General features: G+C 43.9%; 1 protein-coding gene across 3 annotated transcripts in view; it reads right to left on the bottom strand.

Annotated features, from left to right (window-relative positions):
- Nucleotides 1-17,066, bottom strand: part of tle2b (TLE family member 2, transcriptional corepressor b) — a 56,879-nt gene that overhangs the window by 4,408 nt on the left and 35,405 nt on the right. Inside the window, exons 4-16 of one of the 3 annotated variants that reach the window (XM_058637676.1) lie at nucleotides 16,470-16,544; nucleotides 15,097-15,277; nucleotides 13,395-13,411; nucleotides 10,554-10,694; nucleotides 8,874-8,927; nucleotides 5,639-5,806; nucleotides 5,379-5,538; nucleotides 4,615-4,784; nucleotides 3,954-4,030; nucleotides 2,852-3,101; nucleotides 1,859-2,106; nucleotides 1,268-1,415; nucleotides 1-33 (exon numbers count right to left, since the gene is read on the bottom strand). The exon at nucleotides 1-33 is cut by the window's left edge and continues 118 nt beyond it. In XM_058637676.1, coding sequence (XP_058493659.1) covers nucleotides 1-33; nucleotides 1,268-1,415; nucleotides 1,859-2,106; nucleotides 2,852-3,101; nucleotides 3,954-4,030; nucleotides 4,615-4,784; nucleotides 5,379-5,538; nucleotides 5,639-5,806; nucleotides 8,874-8,927; nucleotides 10,554-10,694; nucleotides 13,395-13,411; nucleotides 15,097-15,277; nucleotides 16,470-16,544 — 1,722 coding nt within the window. The remainder of the gene's footprint in view (nucleotides 34-1,267; nucleotides 1,416-1,858; nucleotides 2,107-2,851; nucleotides 3,102-3,953; nucleotides 4,031-4,614; nucleotides 4,785-5,378; nucleotides 5,539-5,638; nucleotides 5,807-8,873; nucleotides 8,928-10,553; nucleotides 10,695-13,394; nucleotides 13,412-15,096; nucleotides 15,278-16,469; nucleotides 16,545-17,066) is intronic. The other 2 variants (XM_058637678.1, XM_058637677.1) reach the window with 2 other exon arrangements.

The raw sequence follows: 17,066 nt of genomic DNA, 5'->3' as shown, positions 1-17,066 counted from the left end.
CTCGCCTGTCGGACAGTAGCCCAGAGAGAAGATCTGCAGACAGAAGGAGAAAAAAAAAGGGCATCAGGGGAAGGTGAAAGAAAGGAAGAAAGAACGTGAAAAAAACAGACGAGGAGGAGGAGGAGGAGGTGGAGGGATAGAAAGAACATACGGGGTAAAGGTGCAGAAATGAAAACAACAGCGGAATGAAAGAGGATGTGAGGAAAGATGAAGAGGGGGAAAGAAGATAAGGTTGATGAAAGACAGAGATCAATGGAAGGAAGTAGGGAGGACAGATGAGGGAATTAAGAAGGAATGAGGGAATAAAGGATAACAAGGACAAGGGAGAAAGATGACAAGTGAAGGAGAGAAGAGGTGAGATGTTGGAAAGTTAAGTGAACAAAAAAATGAATAAGGAAACGGCGGAATGATGTAATGGAGTGAATAAGTAAACAGAGACGTTGGGAAAGAATGAGAGAGAGAGAGAGAGAGAGAGAGAGAGAGAGGGGGAAAGTGGTGGATGGAGAGACGGCAAGTGAGAGAGAAAGCCATTACACAGTGGATCGAAACTCATCTGACATCTGTGGTCAACACTATAGCTCTGTTATGACAGTGAAGAGTGAGTGTGTGTGTGTGTGTGAGTGTGTGTGTGTGTGTGTGTGTGTGTGGCTCTGACGAGGCTGATTGTATGTAAAGATCTATGAAGGGAAATGATGCTGGTGTGTACTGTTGGTCTGTGTATACAGTATATGCAGCAGATTTGTGTGGTTGTGTTGCGCACCATCAACTCTATATATATGTACATGCAAAGAAAATAAGTACAAAAATAACTATATACTCCGTTCTCGCTCATGTGCTTTAAGGTTTGACGTGTGGTGCGTTCAGTGATAGTCTTTTTGCAGACTTTGGTTGTAGCAAGTGATTCATTGAGTTACGGTTTTCTCTCGATCATTTCAAACCAGTCGAGTCATTCTCCTCTGACCTCTGGCATCAACAAAGCTTTAGATCCAGAGAACTGCTGCTCACTGGATACTTTCTCTTTGCTCAGAACATTCTCTGTAAACACTCGAGATAATTATGGGTGACAAATCCCAATCCTATATCAACAGTTTCTGAAATAATCCAACAACCGCGCGACGTTCAAAGTCACTTAAATCCCCGTCTTTATTCTGATGCTCAATCTAAATTTCCGCCAGTCATCTACATGAGGTGTTGCTGCATCGTTGGCTGATTAACAAACAATGAACAGGTGTTGTGTGTGTGTGTGTGTGTGTGTGTGTGTGTGTACCTGTGAGGTGAAGTCATGCTGCTGGAGCTGGCGTCCCTCTCTCAGGTCCCAGCAGCGCACTGTGTTGTCCAGTCCTCCCGTCCACAGCTTGGTGCCGTCGTTGGAGATGTCGATGCAGCTCGCTCCGTCTGTGTGGCCCTGGAACTGCCTGCAGGTAAGAAAAACAAAAAAAGATTCAGAGATAAATCAACACGCTCACTATTTCCTGGTCGTTTCTGTGCCTTTTTTCTCTCGTACATGTAGAGCCAAGTATTTCATTTTATCTCTCCCTCCCCGTGGCCCCCATGGCCCTCACACCACCCACATCCGACCCCACACCCTCATGACTTGCCACTATCTTGCTTCTCTTTCTTTTCTTTTGCCAAAACCTTCCCATCCACATCCCCAGTGGCACAAAACGCCCCCAAGCTGCTCCCCCTCTCCTTTCTTCTTCCATATTTTATTGACTTTCTTCTTTTTTTTCTTCTGCTGAAGAATTTACACATCCTCTAGCCATCCTCCCTCTCCCCTTTCATACAAAAATCTATTTATGAAAGTGAGTAAGATGCCAGTGTTTTATGTTCCGCTTCTCCTTCCACCAGCCGCTCTCACCTGACCAGCGTCTGGTTGTGAAGGTCCCAGACGACGATGTTGCCGTCGCTGCAGCAGGAGAAGCAGACCTTGTTGTCAGGGGAGATGGCCAGGGCATAGCAGGCAGGGGCAGACGACGTCAGCTCCGCCTTGATGCGGGGTGTGGGTGTGGCCAGATCCCAGATCGACAGCGTGCTGGCCTCCCCGCCGACAATCAGGGTTCGCCCGTCAGGGAGGATTTTACAGGAGCGGATATAGTTGTCCCTGTTCTGATTGGACAAGATAAGAAAGCCAATTAGATTAGTGAGTGCATGAAACACAGACACACAGTGTACGAGGCCTCGTGGGACAGATGATAATATAATTGGAGAGATTATGAAAATGAACGTGAACATGTAGGTGTTGTCAATTATCGTAAGTGAGGGAGAGAGATGAAGCGGTCACTAAAACTCCTCCCTGTGGGCAGAAATATGCCGGCGTGTGCAGACCATAGACTTTACATAAAAATGGACATCCCATTGTGAACCGTTGAGATTCGCTGGTGGTTTGACTGGAGACGAGATGTGATTGGTTGCCCATGATGATATTCACATGTGCCTAGTTTCATCTTCCTATCCTTTTACTTCTTCTTCTTCTAAACGGGAACATCATTTACAAAAATGACATCATGTTCTGTTGAGGAAGACCTGGAATTAGCAACTGAGACCATTAACCCCCTCAGGAAAATGATTTACTGATGTTATAAATCAAAAGAGAAGTAGGTTCATTTTCCCATAGACTTCGTTTGCAGCCAGCTGAGGTGCTCCCTGGTGGCTAAGTGCTACTTCTGTCCTACTTTCCAGGCTTCACTGTTCAAATTAGAAGACTACGTCCATTTTTATATACAGTCTATGGTGCAGACACAGCAGCTTGGCTCTCTCTCTCTCTCTCTCTCTCTCTCTCTCTCTCTCTCTCTCTCTACATTGGCAACAAAGATCTCTCTGATTAAGATGATGATTCTTCCTCGTGTCTCACCAGACAGTCCAGCTGGGCCATGGGGCTCTTGCTGCCCGGCTGGCTGATGTCCCAAACCTTGACGCAGCCTTTTCCTCCAGTGTAGACGTGGCGCGTCGAGGTGCTGATCGTGACTGCACACACGACCTCTCCGTGGCTCAGGGTGTGAATCTGTCGCGCATGGCGAGGGATTCCCGGGCCCAGCAAGGCGTCGGGGGGAAAGGGCACCGGCTGCATCTGACCGTCAGCGCTCACGTGGAATGAGTAGGCGCTGAAAGGAAGAGAGGAGGAGGAGGAGGAGGAGGAGGAGGGGAACAGATCAATCAATACTGCTGAAGCCAAAAATAATAGTATTGAGTAGTAGAGAAATGGGGCCAAAGAAAGGTAATCAATAAACATGCAAGTGTCAGTAGAGGATCTACAGGTGAATATGAATACTGCAGAAATAACACACATCAAATGTAAGATGAGAGTATAATGGCCTTGACAATCCAGTAATATTTGCCTGAATTCTGGCAATGACTTGTCCCACTGTAGCCGTGGGCGAGAATACATAATGGCAGATTGTATTACAAGGCAGAGGCAGCGTGGCATTGCTAATGGCTGATCAATACAGTGGCAGTTGGAAAGCAAGGCTGGGTTATGATTTCAAATTATCACCAGAGAAGTGTGTTTGCTTCTCACAACAAAAACAACATCAGTCTGTGTTCAGTGAGCAAAGGCCAGAGAATGTGTGTGTGTTGGTTTCAGTATTCAGGGATTTTAGGTGTTGGACAGAGTTACTGAGGAAACCTGAGGACGTCTTTGGATTTCTATGCAGTCCAAATGTTTTTGGATTATCACTGGGCTTGTTTTGACAGAACTATGTGTAAGCAGCGTGTCTTCAGGCTGGAATTGTTATTCTGCTCACATTTCTGTTTTAATCATTGTCCAAAAAGAAACACACACACATCTTAATGCCAGGTGTGAACATCTGGTTGTGCTTGGATCACTGAGCACGGACGTTAACACCAGCTCTTCAGTACAAATACTAATACTTAAAATCACTAATTTTATTATAATTTTTTTATTTTTTACAACTTTATCTGTGTGTATGTTTGAATGTTATAGAAGTAAAACTCACGGCTTTCCACCAGAGGAGCCAGGCAGGGAGGAGGTCAGACCCGGCGCTCTCAGGTGAGACCGAGAGTCATACGCCACCTGGTGTGAACAAAAACAAAAAAGTATACACAGACATACTTAGGCATGTTTTATGTGCTGGACGTGGGAGCTGACAGTGAACCTTGTTAACGTGATAGTTTGGGACTTTTGAAGTGTAGAAAAATAACCTGTCTCTGTGCTCTGTGAGGTAAATGGACTCGCGTGTGTGTGTGTGTGTGGGGGAGTAAATGGTTTTTAAGAGTGGAACAAATTTCTTTCAAACTTTCCTGCCAGAAAGTGCTGTCCACCAGCAAGATAAAGCAGTAAACACATTCTTCAGACAGCCGAGACTGAGACACACACAGAACCTCTTATAACCTCCACTTCAAGAATCCTTTAAGGAAAAAAGCTTAATTTAGGTTGGCATTGTGTAGTCCGCATTAGCCGCTTATTTAGCTAAATCTGTCAGTCTGTTGTTCTTTATCACAGTGATCTGAGAATATAAATACAACACGGGTGAGACCTGATAATGCAGAACACATTCATCTCGTTTTGAGGCCATGCTATGACAGTCAGAAGGTTAGACCTGATCCTGAAGCATAAATCAAACCTTGACAGAGAAGAATAATTTGGCCTTTACTCACCATGGGGCTTCGGGAGTAGGCGCTGGCCGCTGCACTGATTTGTGGGGAGAGAGTTAGAGCCCCGCCGAATCCTCCAGGGCTGGCCAGCTCCCCATTCAGCCCTGCGTGGGACACCACGCCAAAATGAGCCGGGTATGAACCAGGGGGCACAGACATGGGACTGCGGAGAGCTACAGAGGAAGGAGGGATTGAAGGACGGGGAGAGGGCACGTAGTACACAAACACAGTCACAGGAGGGGAACCTTTTCCTGTTCATAAACTGTTTTTTAATTAAAAAATGAAGCATCAAACCAGATGCAATGCTGGTTTTTCACTGTGAGCCACAGAAGAGTCGATGTCACTTTTACTTTCGGCTCTTAAAGATCTTTTTTTGTTTAACCTTGGTAAACCAATTAAGAAAAGAAAACCTGAGGATCAACAGGACAAACACTACGGTATGTTACAGAATCCCACAAAATCACGACAGTCAATTTAAAGTAGCTATTTATTTGGTGTGGCTAATCAGGTGTACAATAAAAAGAAAAGTTAGATGTGATCTGGTATAGAAACTATATAGGGGAGTATTTTTGTAGAATTTAAAGTCTTAATTTGATCGTTACCATGGAGACAGACTAAGAATTAAGGAGAGTAGAGGAACGACCAGCAGTCCGTCGAGCTGGGGGTCAAACCAGACTCACTGCTCATGGCTTTAACAATCCAAAGCAGAGGCAGTTCATCTCACATGCACACTGTATGTCACATACATTTCACGTCGCTTGTCTCACCAAGGGGATCTGCACTCGTTGCTGCTTTGCTGACCAGACGAAGGCAGGACGTGCTGGGGCCAGGGCCTCCGGGGGCTCCTGGTGCTCCAGGGGTCAGGGCCTCACGGTGGGCAGGGGATGGGGTGCCAGACTTAGACAGTGGAGACTGGGACTTGTCCACCTGTAGAGCAGTTAAACAAAGTCCGTAATGCAGCGTAATTACAGCCAATAATCTGTACAAGTGAGAGCATCACATATAGCTGCAATGGGATCTGTTTTACCTGAGCAGGGTCCTTGGTCTTGCCTGGGGTGGGGCTGCGGGGGTTTGGGGTGGAGGGGGCCTCTCCTGTGCTCGAGGAGCCCGGGAGCTCTTTCCTTAAAGCAGGAGCCCGGTCTAAGCCGTTCCCGTGGGGGGAGTGAGGAGGGCTGCCTGCAGGAGAGTTTGGCTCCTGAATGACAACGACAAAATAGTTTTATCCTCTAAAAGGTCAAACAAGACTTCAACTATTTTTGTAGCTCTGTTTCAGTCATGGCCTTCAAGGTGCTGCATTCGGGTCTATCAGATTCCAGAGAGTCCATTTTACAGCATTTTATCTCCACGATGTCTCCTTAAAAAGTGAACCTCATCCATAAAGCTGCTTTCTGTCTTTGTACTGCAACAACCGTTTAAATGCACACAACCAAACGTTGTTTGCTTTGTGCGCGTTCGTGTGTCTTTTTCTTTCTGTATTTCATCTTTTTTCTTTTTAAATACATAGTTTGCTGTGTGCAAGCATGTGTGAAGGCTTTAATGAGCTATAGGCGGAGTTTGTCGGGTAAAAACAGTTGCCTACAGAGTTTAAAAGTATTTCAAAGGTAAATTGTGCAGATTTGCACTTCATGGACACAAAAAGTCACCAATCTGCACCGTAATTCATGGAAGGATTTGTGTCTCAGAGAATTGTCATGAAACAGACGATTGTCACTGTTGCTGCAACAGTGGGGTGTGGATTAGAAGATAATGTTGCTGTTCCTGCTGCTGCTTTCATCACTGGAGCTCCAGCCTCCACTGTCGAGCCCGAGGTGCCACCAGCTGACACACACAGAGCGCTGAAGTCAGCACTTCTCACGGGTCACAGTGCTCAGCACAGTGCTAACACACACACACACACACACACCAGAGAACATCTCTCCTCTTTTTCTGTGATGATTTGTCATTACCTTTTTTTTTTTGCTTTGCTTTTGTGTATAATATCAATTAAAGAACTAAAATATTCCAGGGGCATGAACTGCTTTGTAGATATTAAATGAAACAGACTGCAGTTTTCTAAAGGGAGGAGAAGAGAAGGAAAAATACACAAGTGACAAGTGCCCCTTACCCTAACCTTAACAATCGCAAAAACAGAAACCCAATTCTAACCCTTACGCCACGTCTTAACCCCCAAAAAGCCCTTTAAGGATGTGAGGACCATCCACAATGTCCTCAAGAACACGCACACAGGAACAACAGCTTCTAACACAACCCGATAACGCTAGATATCGGTTCAGGTGAGGCAACAATGTGTGTTATGTTCCACTAGGGAGGAGAAAAGAATTTCAGCCTAATTTACAGAAAGACGTCTATTAACATGCTCATTACTGGAATGTCTTGGGAGAAAAAAGCATATTATAGAAAAATCACTCTAGATCTGATGATCAAGAACTCCATTTTGAGCGAGACTGGGAAAAACACACGTCTTATCATTTTTTGAAACTACTGAATATGGCTAAATGCGTAATATTACCCTGCAGCTTACTGCTCTTGCTTTAAGCTGTCGGTTTGTTAACACATCCCTCTGTGTCCACTGTGATCCTTGTGAACACTGGCATATGCCAGTTCACCAACACAGGCGGCAGCGGCTGATAATGAGCTTACAGAGCAGCTCTCACCGTTTACCGGGAAACTGCTGCAGCGAGCTGAACCAGCCACACATACCTGCTGACTCATTTCACATCTCACACACAAACTACACACAAACAAGCCAAGGTTACCACCGCTGAAGGATATTAAAACAAGCAAGCTTGACAAAAAGTATTTCACAGTGCTGCGTTTGACTGTAGAGTCTAGAGAGTCTTTATTAGGTGGACTCATCTTCATCTGATTTGAAAATTCATGATCCCTTAAAGCCATTTACGAGCTAAATGGCTTGAAATGATCTAAAAGAAAGAATAAATAAATAAATGACTAACTATCAAATCATGATATTATGTAATGAGTCTACGACAGAAAGGCTCATCGAGCACATTGCTACCTCAGGCTCCCTATTTGTATTTATTTTTTCTGCTTTCTTGAATCATACTGGTGCTGCTTTCACGTGATGTCGGAAAAGATGATGCTTCCATTTGTGAAATTGGTACTACGAGGTGTTCAAGTGCTTGTGTTGTTGGAGTGAAATGAAAAATGGCTCACCCTTATCTGCTTCGTGGGTAAAACAATACAATAGTTATAATTATAGAAAAATAACAATAATTATTTACCACGAAAATGTATTTAACCACTACACCAACCGTGTGGCCCCCACTCGGGAACTTCCCTCTGGAAATCAAACGTGCATGTTGCCCGTCTGGAGCTCGTATTTACCATAATTCTGATAGCACGTGAAGGCAGCATGAACACCTGCTCTTACTTTTATGTCCAACATCAAAATAAAGTGGAAAAGGCCAAAGTTCTTCCACAAAATGACAATATATCTGGATTAAAAATTCGATTAAATTCCAATTTAAAACCTCAGACACTTGTAATGTAAATGTGAATTTGAACTGTGAACAAACACGGACATACAGAGGACAGGCGGTGGTTACAAGCCACGTACATTCAAAGCTATTCCCACAAGCATTCGTCACTCCCTACGCACGTAAGGACAGATAAAGACTGCGTGTAACTTCATAAGAAAATCAAAGATATTTTCTGCATCAACATGTTGAGCTCTTGCACAAGGACAGCTGTGAAAAGATGCGTGGGGAGAGGGTGGGGCGTGAAGTACAAGTTCTGAGTGAGGTAGAAATTCCATGGTGGAGGTGATGAGTAAACACTGTTAGAGAAGGTGGAATACTTTGAAGAGGTCAGAAGAAACTATTTAATGATGGAGAAATTTCTCGCGCCGAGATTTATGACTTCAGCGAGAGTGAGCGTGCTCACCAGTGTGTGATGTCTCTGGGAAACTGGCCCATTAATAAATGTCACTGTTGGGTAACAACTAGACAGAAAATAACTACCTCTGTTTCTCCACTTTGTCGACTGTGGGGAACCAACATTACAACAAGAAAAATGACTGAAATGTCACTTTTCTTTTTTAATTGTATGTCCATTAAACAGATTTTGTAAGACAATGAAGTACACTGGGTTAGTTTTGGGAAATATAGTAACACATGTGAAATCAATGTTGCATTGCTTATTAATATGCAGCTAATATTAACAGTAACATTACAAACTGATTAATACTATACTCTCCTTATAACTCTCGACCCATTACAGAGATGTGAACACATGAAGCTTACCTCATTGGAAACGTCCACCACAAGATTGTCTTCACTTTTGTCTCCATCGCTGTCCTGAGAAGAACAGAAGAACAAATGTGAATGTTTTTTCTTTTTTATCAAGACAAGACGTTTCCATCACGCACACACTAGAACAGTATTTTTGAATATGTACACAGAGAGAGCTTTGAGGGCAGCAAAACGTCTATATCGCTGGCTCCTCGTTGCTTCCTGTTGCTGCCTGAACGTTGTGCAACATTTAACACAGACACTGACTGTGCACCGTATATTCTTACCAAACATCTCCTTCACTGCAAAAGTACTTCGATCTGTTTTGCTCTCATTCATGTGCGCACACACACACACACACACACAGGTTTGTGCAGCTATTAGTCTTAACCCCCCCCCCACACACACACACACACTCACACGCTCTTTGTCCTTCCATAGCACATTTTTTGCTTTTTTGCTTTTCATCTAGCCATCTCGCTCATTCTCTCCGTCTCTCCCTTTTTTCGGGGGTGAGAACGATGGCACTTAGTCACCATGGCAACAGCGCTTTGATGTGATCATGGCCTGATATTCCTATTGACATCAGCGCGGAGTGACATCAGTACCTAATTATACAGAACCAAAACAGGGCTATGTCTACAGCCTATTCCCAGAAGAGAATTACAGAAAAGCAGTGAGAGAGGAGGGAAATGAGAGTTAAAATGAGAGTAAAACAAAGAGCAAGAGTGAGACTAAGGAGCAGAGGGAGACTGAGCGATTGCGATAAAGAGACAAAAAAATGATAAAAGAGCTGAAGGCAAAGGAAGAGAGATGGGAGCTGTTATGTGGCTCGACAGAAAGAAAGACAGGGCAAACATTCAGGACGTGGAAGCTATCTCTGCTTGTTCTTGCTGTGAACTAATGTAAAGATTTGGACTGTTGCTGATGCCAAACTGATTTAGCTGGAAGTCGTATCACACGGCCACACTCTCAGTGTCAATCAAGACCTCTAGACCTGAATCACACAGATTTCTAGTTCATTACAGCTATCTGCCTTAGACCTCATGCTAAATGAAGCAAGCTAAGGGCCACCACGAAAAATGTGTGAAGAAATAATAATGATTAAACCAATCTTTATATGCAACATGCTGTAAAAGTCTTATTTTTCTTTCTTTCTCTTTATTGATCCCTTAGGAAAATGATTTCCCTGCATTTAACCCATCCTCTACAAGTAGGAGCAGTGGGCAGCCACTGAGCAGTGCACGGGCACAATGGGAGTTGAGTACCCTTTGACCTGGTGGGGACTCAAACTGGCAACCCTCTGGTTACAAGCCAAGTTCCCTTTCCACTTGGTCATGGCTGCCCCTTCACTGTGTATGTTGATCCACAGATCACAGGGGTGTAATCTCAGTGCAAATAGAGGCGCCTGGTCCAGAGAGGGTTTCATTATCTGTCTGAATTATGTGTGTTTTGGACATAACATCAAATAAATCAATCAGAATTTGGTGAACGCGAGTGCATTTGATGCCATTTGTTGCTAGACAACCTTTTTGTTTGTAAAGTGCTCATCTTAGCTCTGATTCTGTCATCACTGCTAATATCACAACGTTGATCTGTTGTAAATCTGAGGTAACCCGTGAAACGTTGTTGCTCATGTGTGATCTATTCCCTTTGCTAAAGCTAAGCAGGTGATACAGTATCAACACATACATAGGAGTGTGGTGGGAGGGACTCCTTATCATCACAGCGCCTCCTCTTGGCCTCAGCCCCTCCCTGTGACGAGGAGTAGCCTCCTGACGGGCCCTGCCGCTCCTCAGTGGGCTGACTGTCCGTCGATGACACCGACTTACTCTGAAAGAAAGACGGAGACACAGACACAAAGTATGAAGCAAACACAGGCACAGCACATTTGAGAAGCGCTGCTGCCACTATACAGGTCACAAACACTGCAGGCATACACTCAAGTTCACACATTAATTATGACACACACACACACACACACACACACACACACGGCAAGTACAGCAGACGTAAGCACAGGTAAAGACATCACAGGACAGAATATAAAGCTAATTAGTGCTCTCCCCCTCGACACACCAGTCCTCTTGTAAAATATGACTCTCATTATAATGCAATAAAGCTGTGCAGGCATATTTACAACACAGCTTGGCCCAGAGCTCAGCTCTCAAAAAAGCCGCTCAGAGCATTGTGTTGCTTTTACATTGGGGTAGGGGCCAGGGCTTTTGGCAAGGACCACTTGTCATTCTCTGTCCCCCACGTGGGGGAGGACAGGAACAGCGAGGGTTTAACAGGCCAATGAGTCACACAGGAAGGAGCCCACAAGGCCGACAGGAAGGAGTGCTGACAGAGGAGACGAGAAACACACAATGGACCTCAGTGCAGCTCAACAAACTTCCCTGTCTTCTTTCTTCTTGTTCTCTTCCTCCTTCGCCTTCTTCTCGCTTCTCCTGACTTCCTCTAGTTTTTTTCTTCTTTTTTTTTCCAGTTAAAATTCCAGCATGTTTTACTCGTGTGGTGCTCTCCAACAAATGCCAATTGATATGCATCTCTCACTGGCCTCTCCTCTCCTCTCCTCTCTCTACTCCCTCCCTCCCTCCCAGCACAAACGCCATAATGCTGGGCTAAGTTGAACATAAGCCTCATGAGACAACTTGTTTTCCTGCTGCTTAACAATCAGCATTGTGTTCTGGCAATTAAATTATGCTAAGGCTTTCATTGCAGAGGGAAAGTGAAGGCAGTAGCACTCTTAAATAATTTTCGTTTTGCAATAAAAGCCCAACCTCTTCCTCCCTGTTTTTTTTTCCTCTTTCATCTCTCCTCCCTGTGGTCATTTCTAACCCCCACCGCGCTCACTCTTTCTCACAGTTATCAACAATTGCGCTGATGAATGCCAGCTGTACATCGCAGCAAATTCAGTGACAAAGTGTGCACACAGCTTCAGCTTCCAAAGAGCAGAGCAATCTGCAGTCAGAGAGAATGCGATGAGCTATACATGCATTTTCCACCACTTCATTTTTTGGATTGCGGGAGGAAGCCGGAAAGAACCCCACACACACACACACATAGGGGAAAGGTGACTGGTTCAGGCTAACAATGTCAGCCACTGCAGCACCATGTACCCCAAAGCCATAACTTTGTTATTTATTGAGAGGATAACCCCTTGAGATCTATCATCTCATTTTCGAGGGAAAAATAATGTCTACTGACTTTCAGTGAGCCCTTTGATAACTGCAATAATTCTCATGGTGATTATCAAGGACGCTTAACGACAGGGACATGAATTATGTGACAAAGCTGCGAGGTGAGATGAACACTTGTATACATTTAATGTTTCACTGCAGGATGAATTTATTCAGTTTGTCTCAGGAAGGAGCTGATTCTTTCTTTCTTTTTCTTTCTTTCTTTCTTTCTTTCTTTTTGATTTGAATCCCTCAGCGCTAGTAACCTAAAACACATCTCGCCTTTTCACCTGATTTAAGGAATGTAAGCCAGTATTATTGCACACTGACTAAATTGTTCCACTATGTTACTGCCACAGAGCAGTCATATAGTGAGTTATTTTTCTTATTTTTATTATAAAGAAAACAGTTATCACTGCCTCTTGTTTCTTCTTTCCCTGATTACGGAACCCAACACTGCAAAGAGTGAGTTTTTCTTGGAATGCAGGTTTGGAAAAACAGTGTTCTGACACACTGTGTTCCTACAGAGACCAGGTATTTTTCAGTGTTTGACGCTGCGGCATTCAATCAATATTGAGCCAACCAATACATACTACAGCTACTGTATGTTATAGAAGGAGTAAGGATGTCCCGATCTGATATTAGCCAAAAAAACGAGTATCGGATTATATCGGACTGCCTCTAAAATCTCAGATATAAGTGCTCCGATACAAGCAGTTCATTCCGCTCCAGCCCGGTTTGATCACGTGGGCTCTGCGTGTTGGATGCATGTAGAGCCCACGTGATCACAGCAACAGTGTGTGTGTGCTACTGCTATTTCAGAGGTTAAACATTTTTCTTTAACCTCTGAAATCAGAGGCTACAAAGCCGCACGGCCGGCTCACTCAATAAGCATGAACTATATTGTGGTTTTGTCACACAGTAGATGCACAATTTAAATCAATGATTTGGTTTTTACTGAACTGACTTCAGACACTGCTCGATTGTTTTTCTCTCCAGAAACTAACTTTTGGCGTCTTCACTGGACTTAAACTGAGTTTTAATCATTGAATTTCTTGTAGATCAATAAAACGTTTGTCCTGATGATAACTGATAAACACTTGTTCATCCATTAACTCAGTTTCTTGCTGATAACGGGTAAGTGCTGTGAGATCAGATGTAGGAAACCTTGAAAAGCTCAAGGTTGATATTGTGATGCTGTTGAGTGCTGAGCGACCCCTGACTTACAGTAGCTCCAGCAGAGTACACTCCCGTCTCAATTTCCCTCGGTTTATCACTGTCACACACACACAAAGAGACAAACATGACGTACAAAACACTCAGACCAGTGTACACGTACACAACTACTCACCCTGCTGGGTGCTCCCTCTGTGATGGGGCAGAGAACGGGAAGGACATGGAACAGAATCGAGAAAAAGAGAGAGAGCAAGAGAGAGGAGAAAGGGCAAAAGACAACGTTTGACGTCAGTCCTTGTAATAATACAAATAATAATGATGATAACAACAGTCACTCAATCAGCCAAGGTTAGGCCCAACTCTCCCTGGTCTTTTCTAATAAAGAAACAGAGCCACTATTGTGCTTGATTTCAGTCTCCTCTGCTCGCTCCATCTATCCCTCGCCCTGTTCTCTGACCAGACAAAGCTCGCTGTCTTCCCCTGCTGCCTCTTTCAGCACTTACTATCTCTTCCCTCATTCTTCACCCTCTATGTAGGAACAGAAATACACACAGCTGCAGACATGCGTGAGCTCTCACACAGATGCTTGGCCGACAATATGAACACATCTCTCTCTCTCTCTCTCTCTCTCTCTCTCTCACCCCTATCTTTTTTTCCCTCTTTCTAGCTTTCAGTTTATTCATGAGAAAGTCTTTTTTGGCTTAATGCCTAAAACAGAGCGCAAAGATAAGATATTCAATCCGGGTGAATGAAAGTTCATTGGGAGAGCGACTTGCTCCTACGTTTTGCACGAGTGCCATGAAAATGTGTTATGACAGCAAGCTAAGAAAGGAAGTTCAAGTTCAGTCCAAGTGGTTAGTTGCCGTACAAATTACCAAAAGAGCTGCCTGCCAAAAGTAATTCACAGCATCAGTCTGCATTTATTTCATATTATAAAAAAAAACATGAAATTGTCAGATTTTCCATTAGCACTGCTTTTGACATTTCAGCAGGAAATAATTCTATTGAAAACAAAAGACAGGTACAAGCACAACAAACATAATTTGTGTCATATCTTTCTTTCCGTCAGAGCTTGTAGCACTTCCTCACTTATATCTCGCTTACTAAACAACCTCTTAAAGAGTTTGGTGATGTAACTGAACGGAATGGCCTGAAACACACTGTTTACCCTATGAACTTTCCTTTAATCCCCCAAATCTGGTTTCCATCTAATGACAAACAGGCCAGACTCCAGACTTAATGTTATATGTTTTACATAGACTATATCACTCACTCACTCATCTTCTACGGCTTTATTTTCCACATGAGGGTCACTGGGGGCGCTGGTGCCACATATGCTACACATATATTATATATAGTGTTTTTGTTACTTTGAGTTTTTCCATCATCTTGCTCATTCAGATTTTGTTTCTTGAAGACTGCAATGTCAGAACATTAAATCATTCCATTTTTGGAATAAAATGAACCCTTTAACACCTGAGTCTCAAAAGGGCCAGAAAATGTCCAGTGAATAAGTGCTTTTTGCTAATTTTTCAAGAATAACTTTCAATATCTGGCCGTTATGTACAATTTACTGCATGTTGAAATAGTGTATTAACAATTTAAAATGAACATTTGAAATTTGAACAGTGTTTGACTCTTTGTTTCAACGTGCAAAAACAGGCCAAAAAATGGAAACTATGTACGGCTCTCTCCTCTCTGGTGACAAAGACGGTGATTTGCCGGCTTCCCGCAACAGCGCGAGTAAAATTACCGTAATAACCACATGCTGACTTTAACTCCCAACCTCCCAGCTTTCAGAAACTGTTGGAATTTTTGCGCAGACGTGACGTCTTCGATACGCTTTGGGTTAAGGGTTAAGGGTTACAGTCCCTTACCTCGAAGATGTTCAGGGTCAAGGTGGTTGCGCTCATCTTTGGATGCAAGGTGAGCTGAGACTCCCAAAGCCCCAGTCAGGGCCAGAAGCCCTGAGCCCCCTGCACCCAGGGCCAGGCCTGATGGGTGCGGCGTCAGGGGGATGCCAGGTGCATGGTGAGACAGGTGCTGGAGCTGCTGCTGCTGTGGCCACAGGGAAAGTAGGGAACGGGGGCAGGAGGGAAGGGGAAGGATGGTGTCATATAAGGAGGGTGGGTGGTTAGAGAAGAGAGGGTAAAAAAGAGAGCAAATGAGCAGAAAAAGGTAACAAAGAACAAAGGTGTAGGAAGAAAGAAAAAGCCGAGGGAGGTGGGGATCGGAAAAGTGGAGGTGAGAGGGACAGGGAACAGAGGGAGTCAACATAATGAAATCCTCATGGAGAGCTCAACAGCGAGAGGAAGATAGAGCGGATGTGAAAGAGATTAGCGGATTAAAGGGGTGAGCATGATGAGGAAAGTGAAACAAGGGGGAAATAAGTGAAGGTAAATGTACAGGGGAAAATAAAGAAGTGGGAAAAAGAAGCAGAGGGAGGTGAAGAAAGTGAGACAGTGAATGAGATTGATTTTGAAGTAAAAGGAGAGAAACAGGCCACAGGAAAGGGTAGAAAAGAAGAAAATGTATGAGTCACAGAGTAAACGATGGAGGGGCAGAAGGAAAGGTAGGGGTGAAGGAAAGCAAGAAGGTGGAAGGAAAGTGTGCATAAACAGCAACATATAAGACATATCAGAAACAATGGTGGAGGAAAAATGAGGACAGGGACACGAAATGAGGCAGGAAATGATCAAAGATTACAAAAAAGAAAGGGGTGAGGAAATTCAGACCGAAAAATGAAAGCAGAGACGAAGTGGGAAAAAAAGGCAGAAGGAAGAAGGCAAAGATGGATGAGGATAGAGAGAGTGGAGAGCAAAGCAGCAGCTACAGATAAAGAGAGGCTATTATCCTGAGGGGAGCATTATGGTTTGTTTTCATGTGTTGTTCTTTCACGCTAGTGTCACACACACACACACACAAATACACACACCTCAGTGATGACAGTGTCTGTGTTTAGGTGTAGTTGACACACACACACACACACACACACACGCACAGTAGTGGCAGGAGTGTTTTTAATGCTGGAAGGAACAAAGTAGACAGTAATGTGATCAGGGCTGAGACAAGATCTGGAAAGCCCCTGTGTGTGAGTGTGTGTGTGAGTGTGTGTGCGAGTGTGTAAGTGAGTGTGTAAGTGAGTGTGTGTGTGTGCGTACATATGGAGACTAGAGTTGAAGACTGAACTTTTCAGTCGGTACCTTCATTCAGCAGAAACACTTTCATGACGAACGGCGGTGTGACTCACCCCAATAATGGCATTGAGTTCTGCCATGGTGACCTGCTTTGCTCTCTCCACTGCTTGGACCACCTGTTGCTGGTGCTACACACACACACACACACACACACACACGAAAACACCTTTAACTGAAGAATACTTGTCAATTACAACACTCAAACTGGGCGTTTTGCAACCATAAATGTACTTTCAACAATCATAAAATACAATATGTTCACTCTGTCTTTCTCTAAAACACACACACACACACACACACACACAGACACGCCCAGTGCCATACAAACTCAAATCTCAGTGCTGTTTACACAAAATCCCAGTGTAATCAGTCACACCAACACAAATATGCACACACACTGAGTCAATATTGATCAAAGTGACAGAGCTCTGACCTTCCCCGTCTCCATGGAGCACATTCATCAGTGCACACGCACAGTCACAGACATAAAGAAGTGTGTCTGTAGATTTGTAGACACAGGGCATACTCTCGCACACACACACACACACACACACCATGGATTCATATTATAGCAAAAAAAAAAATGCTCAGTCTTATTTAATCCGGCCACAGCTACAATGCCATAAATGTATTAAAACAACAATAATCCA

Source organism: Solea solea, chromosome 9, assembly GCF_958295425.1.
Source record: "Solea solea chromosome 9, fSolSol10.1, whole genome shotgun sequence".
NCBI classification, from domain to species: Eukaryota; Metazoa; Chordata; class Actinopteri; order Pleuronectiformes; family Soleidae; genus Solea; species Solea solea.
Note: the sequence above shows the minus strand (reverse complement) of the source record. Positions and strands in the feature narration are given on the sequence as shown.